Consider the following 8,884-nt stretch of genomic DNA (forward strand, 5'->3'; position numbering starts at 1 on the left):
ATTTTCCCTCTCCATAATTGAACTTATAAGCCTTTCTCTCCTTCTCCTCAGAGAACTCAGAGATAGATAAGGCTTATCATACTCTGTTTTCCTGAATTGCTCAAAAAAACCTTACTGGGGCTCGTTTATCACCTGTGATTTTGCTGGGTGATCATTTTCAAAATCTTGATTGGGTTTGGGGAGCGATTTTCAGATAAGAGGACGTTACATGGTGGGGGGGGGGGACCTTTTTAATAAATTTCATGAAAGTAGTACAAAGCAATAATGAGCGTGAATTGTCTTTGAAGTTGAATGAAACAGCCATAAATAGTAAATACAAAGTATGTAGACAGAGTATGTGGCGAACTTCGGAAGGATCTGTAGCTAGAATGTTCATAGTTTCCACAGCAATTGGGTAGGGGTCACTTTCACTTTATGTAAAATTTATAGGGGTCACTTCTAAAACACTAGGATGAATTGGGAGGGGGAGGAGTCAGTTTAAAAATCTAAGCATTTGCAAAATGTGACCCCCCCCCCCGCCAGCCCCCTGCCCCCCTCACAGGTAACAAACAACCAACCTCAAATGATCTTGTTGATAGCATTTGTCAGTTGAGCCCCAACACGAGCTTTAGTTTGACAAACTTAATGATAATGACCATGTACGAGGCCTCAATATTATTGTTGGAAAGCTGGATAGCATTATTCACCGGATAAATCACTATCCCGTGGATAAGTATTAGGGAAAGCTATTGCACTATCCACTGGATAAAGATTTATCCAGTGGATAGTGTTATCTGCCTTTTGAACAACTGAGGCCTGGTTATTACCCAACTTTCACAATTTTTTAATAGAGAGCTTTAGATTTTAAGATGAGTACAACTACGAGTACGAGATTTTCTCAATACTAAGTAGTGCTTGCGCATGAGCTGGCATCATTTTGGCGGGAAAATGTGGTAGCCGTCGTCACTTTACCACGAGTTCTAGCAAAAATGTTGAAGGAGTGGAAACAAGTTATCAAATGTTAGAAGGTTTATCATTTTGCAATCGGGAGAGAGTGAAACCTCCTTCACTAAAGGTGCAGTGCTAACTTTTGTAGTTAAAAATGGTAAATAAAGCTTTCCAGGGAGTCTATTTTGAGAATACGCGAAAGAACTTTAAGTCAAATCTCATGCTTGTAGTCGTCCTTGAATCTAAAGGTCTCTAATAAGCCTTTTAAGACCATATTAATAAAAAACACTTCAACATACATACAACAGGAAACAGCAGCATTTAATTCCAGTTTAGCTTTTACAGCATGTATAATATACTAATACAGAGATGACTTACAAAACAAAAAGGTAACTTTCCATTTCTTAGTTTATGGGGTGATCAGGGTTTTTTCCATAAAGAAAGGCCAGCACATCGATCATTAATATTCACAACAGAAGCCAAAAGGGTGGCAGAAAGAAAATTTAGGAATAATATTTCTTTTTCACCCTTCCTTTTCCTCTGCTTAAAATTATTTCTAAGGAACATTGGCAGTCAGACTCTTGCACTGCAAGAAAATATCTGCTTAAAGAATTCTTCAAATTGAATGCCTGAACATTTTCAGTGGTTACTTTGCCACTAACAAGGATTTTCTTGGACCAGCAAGAAAAAAGTCAGGTATATTTTTTACAATTAATTACAGATGGATCGCATTATCGGAAAATTACCTTCAAGTTACAACATATGTAAATTCTAGAGACTCAATTGAGCTCTTATTTTAATCCAAAAACAAACGTATATAAACAGACATCTAATACCTCAGATATCTTTAAATAAGTTATTCTAACAAGTAAAACCGTCCCCTGCTTTAAAATGACATTATTTTGCTCAGTCTGTACAGAGGGAAAAAAATAACTATATCACTATCAGACCTACAAACTAGGAAAATTTTACATGCAACTATTAAATCATTTGCCCCAAAGTTATTGAAATAAAAACCCACCATCACTGTGTCTCGCAGAAAATTGCCTCTGTTCTCAATAATATTTTATTTTCTTAGGTACAATATTTACATTACTTTGTATTAGCAAACAATGGCTTTCAGCAGAGAACATGCCTGCAAATACAGCATTCAAGAATGAAAATGAAAAATATAGCAACTATCTCTTTTCATTGATAAATAATATAACATCCTGTGGATATATATGAGCTTGTTTCTTTCCCTTGAATCCCATTTCTATTTACAGTTTTTCACAACCTTTTTTTCCAAAAGATATTACTACCAATGCAAGATAATTTCAAGAAAAATTTGATTCCCCTTTAAGATTTTCATGACCTATAATTATTGCAAATCCATTAACAAATAAAGCAGAAGTGGCATTTAAAATTTTCGAAAATTTTTTCCTTTGCTTTTTGTTAGTAGAAGGGGGGGGGGGGGGGTGAGGGGGGCTTTTTTGTCATCTTGCTTTGTGAACAGTTGGCCTTGATGTACATTTTACCACTGAAAGTTGAACCCAGCTCTTTGGTCCAGTTTATTGACAAAATTTTGCTTGTTAAACTAATCCAAGTGTTCTTTACTCCTCACAAAGTTGATTTCATTCTGTAGGGTAAAAGGATAATTCAATGATAAGAAGTATTGTGATATTTATAACAATATTGTCCTAGCCAAGAGTAGGATTAGTGACAAAAACACAGATGGTGATGATGATGATGACAACAATGACAACAATGCATAACACCTAAAGGGGGAGGGGTAGGGAAAGAAAAAGCAAATGCTACTTAAAGGTGATAGTCTAGCTGGCATTAACACAGGACAGTTCAATGATGCATAACAAAGCTTTGGTATGTGTAGGCAGTCAAATGGGTCTTTTTTAGCCTGCAGTGCAGGCGTATTTTGGGTGGGCGAAACCTTCTTCGTGTTTGTAATATTGTTGTAGCCGCCATCTTTGATTTTATGACAGTGGAAGATTGGGGAGAGTAGAAATAGTAACCCTTACGGTAGGTGCGAGGGCAAAAGAAGGAAAGGGGGAGGGGGGAGGGAAGAAAAAAATACGCCTGCCCCATATCATTGTTCTTTTGGGAAAATCCGTACGCTGGCAAACAGAGCTCCTGATTGGTGTGGCATAGGGAAGTAGATTGATGCCTGTCAATTAACTGTAAGTCTATTGTTTATTCCGTTTCCGTCAGTCTTTTGGAATTGGAGCGGCTGGGAATGTCGCGTGTATTACGCAATGAGAAAGTCAAAGCTATTTCTACACTAGTCAACAGGACAAGATTTGCTCGCAGTTCTAAAACCTACACCACTTTTACCTCATGCCAATATGCTGCTTGTTCCAATGTTTTTTTTTCTGGCGAGTAGATTATGCTCTAGAGGGTTCTATGTTTTGACTGAGCAATTGTGATTTTAGCCGCTTGTTTCACACTGAGAGGTCATGACACACTTATTGATTTTCTGTGGTTTTTGAATTTCTGGTCTTCATGATTTGCCCTCTGATGCAAGAGCGTTTTCTTTGACCTCTTTTGAAGCATAAAGCTCTTTTTGTACCTAAATAAGGCTGTTAGGTTCTTTATTTTTGTCCAAAGTGCCTCAGGATCTGAAAAACTAAGCGCCTTTCTTTCTAGTCCCAGAATGTGATGTTTTCCTGCAATGTTGTATCACGCTAGGCCCAGCTGGTTAGTCTTTTAAATTGTTTGCAGAAAGTTAAACTCTCACAGATAGCGATTTATAGAGATGAATTTAGAAGAATGAATTGCAGCTTTAACTGAAGCTTCATCGGCTGTGGAGAATTGCATTATTGTGACTCAGTTAAGATAAAGACAATGATAAACTCCAGCTTGTTTTTCTAAGACAATGCGAGTCTTTAGACTGGAACCCGGGGGGGGGGGGGGGGGGGGGGGTACTCCCATATATGGGCTATATAGGTGTATGTGCCGTGGAATAGGGTATGGTTTTTGAGGTTCTCGATCCTTAAATAGGGTATCTTTTTTGACCCTTTTGTTTCTGGACTGGAACGACTGTTTGGTTGTTTTGTTATTGTCGGCTACTCATTTCCCGAAGAGTGGTCACGCGCGTCTAATTAGGGGGTGTTTCTTGTTTTCACAGTGTTTTCGGGCAGACGTTTTCTCTTCTCTCTCCCCGCCCCCTCCCCGCTCCCTTTGACTCGCCCCATCTCCTCCTCTCTTCGGGAAGTTTCAACATGGTGCTTTCGCGAGCAAATTGCGCCCTCAAAGAAAACGCCTGCACTGCAGGCTAGGTCTTTTTGTGCTTTTTGCCGGATGGCATTTTGGATAGCAAGTAAGAGAATGTTCAATAAAAAGTAATGATGAACAAAAATGCCATGTTACATTTTGGGCCTGGCCCTTCATCAGTGGAGTCACAGGTAAAACAGAATTGTTGCAAGGTTTCCATACACCATGAAAGAAAAACTTAACACTCAAATAAACTTTACAGAGAACATGTAGCTCTGAATGCAGCCTAGATGAAATGGAAGTCGGAGTTTAAGCTGCACAGATGACAGGTGCCAAACTGAAAAATCAGGCACATCGCCATTCCTCCATTGTGCATTGATCAGTGCTAGAGTTCAGTGGTTGGTCTATTACAAGTCACAAGCTCAGTAGTTCACTTCATTGTTTACATGTTAGTATGAGGAGTTTCTTCAAAAAGCATTTGTAAGCAGGGATTTCACCAAGATTTAAAGTTGCTGGGTAAATACAACAAGAAGGTGGGGAATAAAACAGCTTGGGAATTTTCGTGGTTCTATTTTTCTTATATTTTCCTTTGAAAGTGGCCATGGAGCACATTCATAGTAGTCAGGAGCGGGGGGAATCCCTGGCCCCCACCTCTTAATGACAGCCCTTGTAAAAGGTTTGTTCAGCCACTTCCCCCTCTTTGTTCTTCCAGTGGTATTTCAGAGTGACAATGCCTGTTTTTCTTGGATATCTAGGGGCTGGCTACCAAAATTGACAGCTCCTGGATACTACAGGCACTCACCCTCTATCAAGTGATGATGATGTTAAATCCTTACTCACCATGGCAAGCTGTCTTCCAATAGAACCAAACGTTACTACGGCAGAGAAAAAGAACCAAGGAATCCAAGTTCTGGCATAAAGGAAATCAGGCTCTCCATGTCTAAACAATCAACAAAATAACAAATATCATCTAAAAGTCAGTTAATGAAACAATCATCACTGAGTGACAATACCCCATAGTTAAAATGTGAAATATAAACATAACTGAATGAGTACTTTACTATCACATTATGCAGTTAATATAGAAGTGAAGTTAATGCTGATTTCAAATACTTCAATACTGAAATAGTTTGGTATTTAACTGCTACAAATTGCAAAAAAGTGATTCCTTCACAGGGCTTTGTAGGACTTCAAGTTGATAAGTATAATATGTAATATTAGTAGGCAAGAAATTGAAGAGCTGGGAAGAACTTTCTTTTGGTTCTATTTCCTTAAGTTTCCGCAGTGGCCAGCTGGGGTCATAGTCAAAGAAACCAGGAGGAAATCTCTGCAGCCCTCTGACCTCTGGACATAAGCAAGAGCCTTGTGTCCTAGTGGTTATTGTATGGGTAGACACATGACCAACTGCTCAAGTGAGCTCAAGTGTTAATCTTTTGTACATTATGGGGTAGATTGGATTCCGGGGGTATTATTTTTTTTTTTTGATAAAACAATAAAATACATCAATAGCATTAATAACTGTTCAAAGGAAATTTTCTCATTTCCAGGAAAATTATTCACTCAGGAGCAGGAAACCTGTTCATAAGAATTCAACTTGTTTTATGTTGTATATCTTCATCGCTAACAAACAATCTGATGACAGCTATGTGGTCAAAAAACATTCCTTACAATCTCTTGTTTATAATAATAAAAGAAAGGCATCCTACATAACAAGTCCCAAATGATCTCGAGTAAATGATGTTTGTTTTTACTAGAATACTAATCCTACAAAAGAAGAAATAAATTACCTGTAAACTCCAAAGGAGATCAAAGACTGTAAAACAGCACATACACACAGTGCTACAAACACAGCAAGTCCAAGGCCATTTTTTGAACGGTCAAATAACCACCATAGCAGTAACGAGGATACAGCCATGAAGAGGGAAAAGTGTGTTGAACTGTTGAATGGAATTTTCTACAAAAAATGTCAAGGAAAAGTAAACTTTAATGTTCAAAGGTGTGGGGAGGCTATTTAGAGAGGGACACTTATTACTGATATGGTATTCACCTGTAGATAAATCATGCCAAATACTAATCAAATTAACACATCAACAACTGTCAACTACTATAAAGATTTGTCAATCCGCAATAGACTTTCAAACACATGTGAAGTGACTACATTGCTATTTGTAAGAGTAAAGCGTTTTGACCTTGCAAACAATCATATCAGTGCCAATTAAACTGCAGCAATAAGTTTCCTACTTAATCAGTTTTTTTCTGGAGTTGTTTATCAACAGCAATAGAAAACGTTTCTAGTATCTTGAATATCATTTTCATCTCAGGGTCTTGTTTCAACGAGTTATGCTAATAAAGAGCTGCCACAAGTCACATGACAAAATAAATATGAGCATAAAACCTCGCGTACGTGAAAACTCGATCATCTTCACAGCAAAAACATTGAAATGAGAACTGATTTAGCAACCTAGATCAAGACTAGGGTTAAAAAATTTTGTTGAGATTTTAATGGGTATCTTGGGCTTCCAATATTTGTTATTTTTTTCTGAAAGCACCCGGAAAAGCAACAGACGAGAAATTTAAATGTAAACGCTGGTCAGCTGAATTATGCTATCACGCGAACGTATTCGTTTCATAACACCCGTTGATATGTGCTTATCAAAATCTACAGCCAAACATGGTCTTTAACAACAGAAAGGATACTGCACACGCGTGGCTTATTCCCAGGAATAAAGCGACACATTTGAGAACGCTAGACCATTCTCTCTGAAATTGGTGAGGTTTTCCAAGTCGAATATCTGAACACGGGTAAACTAATCCAACGACAGCAGCCACTGTTCCGCAGAACGGAGCGATCCACCATACACCACTAAACAAATTCGCCACTATTTCAAAGTCTAAAACTTGAATTCGCTTTCTACGCGTTTCTGCTAAGACTGAAAACAAGAAAAGTACCACTGCAACGAAGAATCCGAGTAGAAACAGCACAGCTCCGCGGACAAAAACGTTCACAACAGACGGAGCCATTTGTCGAAATAATCTCAAGAAAAACTGTCCGCTCGACGGAGAGCGTCTTCTACAATTCAAACACTGCATCGCCAGTCCCATCGAGTGAAAAGAAAAAGAGTTTTGGAAATGTTCTTGAATATATACAAGCTCGTTGTGTCTTCCGATGTGGTTCACGAGTGGTCTGACAAAAATGGACCAATCATGTTGCTCCAAATATCTGGTGTATAAGTAAGGACAAAGGTACAAATCAGACGAGATCTGACTTCTAAATCAGCCAATCACAATGCTCGTTGCAACCAGCGCGACCGACCTAACTTGCCAAAAAATGTAAACAATTGATTTTAGTTATAAAAAATGATTTTCCCAAGTTCACTTGAATTGAGGGAGCAAGTAAATAAATAATTCATTTTACAAAGTTGAAATATGTTAAAATTGAGGGATTTCATTTGAAAATAAAAGAATATCTTGTTATTTTAATTAAATATTAAAAGAAAAGCATTCATAAATCCCGGAAAAATGCGTTGACGAAGCAGTCCTTTCAGAGGACGTTTTTTGACTCGTTGGGAATTCCGAAGTGAAATATGCCGGGATGCTAGTGGTAGTGATGTAGTTAAACTGTATATTTTGGTCTTATTTAACGTTTTCAGGACGGAAAACTGCTCCTTGAAAGTGTCGTCCTTAGTCAAATTCTCCAGAGAACATCACGTGGTATACTCCGTCCGGTCCGTGTTGCACCATGTAAGGAGCCCACGAAGAGCGGCACAGAAACCTGTTAGATATGTGACGATCCACTTTCAAGATGGGCGCAGCTGGCGCAGCCTCCCTCCGTTACAAAAACTACTTCGAAGTAACCTTGGTGTGTGAAAACAGCCCAATCCGATATGGTTTTTTTGCCGGCGCTATCCGATGTTGTCAATGTCTCTTTAGCCAGGTTCAAATAATGAAGCCGCGCCCAGGTTTATTTTCTTAAGGGGTTAAATTCCGACGAGACACCTCCTCTCCAAGATTATTGATCTACTCATATGCGATGCCGGGTTGTAAATTTTTTATAAGGGTTTTATGCGGAAGGTTTTAAGTAGGAGCAAGCATTAATTGACGAAGTTTGCATGGAAGATTTGAGAAAATCTGCATGCTCCTTGAATTTAAAAGTGGGCTTTGAAGAGGTTCTGAATCAGTGCTCCCCCGGCCCTTTGCACAAAGTCCAACTTGCTTTGACAAATTCTTTGGATCTTATCATTTTGCGTCAACAGATCAGAAGGGAAATGGGGCCATGTTAATTTATTCAATGGGCTGACAAATCACCTGATGTTTGCTTTCTCCACCGCAAATGAGAGAGATTTAGAGATGGAGTAGTCAAAATGAATTAAAGAGCACGCAGTGGACTTTACTAAGAGGTAATAGATATATTTCCACGCTCCTATTACTTGGGGTCAAATTCCGACGACCCGTCTGCTGGGTCGATGTGGTGCTATTTTCTGGCCGTGCTTGGGAGCCGAATGCCCTGAAGGCTTATCCTGTTCTCGATCAAAATAGTTGTGGGTCAGTGACATGAAATATGGTAAAACATTCCGAATTTTTTCGAGCTTATCCACGGAATCTTTTTATGCATCATTTTCAAAAAATGAAAGAACAGGTAGCTGAAGACGGTCTCCCAGAGGTTTTAAGAGGCTGTCCGCGTAAGAACCGATAAGGCAAATTTTGGTCTATCACAGATTGCCCTGATTTTTTCAGTGGAAGATAACTATCC

The 8,884-nt window shown here is 38.8% G+C and overlaps 1 protein-coding gene across 1 annotated transcript; it reads right to left on the minus strand.

The window, feature by feature from the left end:
* Positions 1–1,227: 1,227 nt before the first annotated feature.
* On the minus strand, positions 1,228–7,255 carry LOC140930524 (insulin-induced gene 2 protein-like). Its single transcript, XM_073380245.1, has 4 exons — positions 6,832–7,255; positions 5,922–6,088; positions 4,975–5,074; positions 1,228–2,545 (listed from the first exon to the last, which is right to left on the minus strand). Exons 1-4 carry the CDS (start codon positions 7,234–7,236, stop codon positions 2,504–2,506), a joined length of 714 nt encoding a protein of 237 aa, XP_073236346.1. The 5' UTR covers positions 7,237–7,255; the 3' UTR covers positions 1,228–2,503.
* Positions 7,256–8,884: the final 1,629 nt, after the last annotated feature.

This window comes from Porites lutea, chromosome 3 (assembly GCF_958299795.1).
Source record: "Porites lutea chromosome 3, jaPorLute2.1, whole genome shotgun sequence".
In the NCBI taxonomy this organism is placed as follows: Eukaryota; Metazoa; Cnidaria; class Anthozoa; order Scleractinia; family Poritidae; genus Porites; species Porites lutea.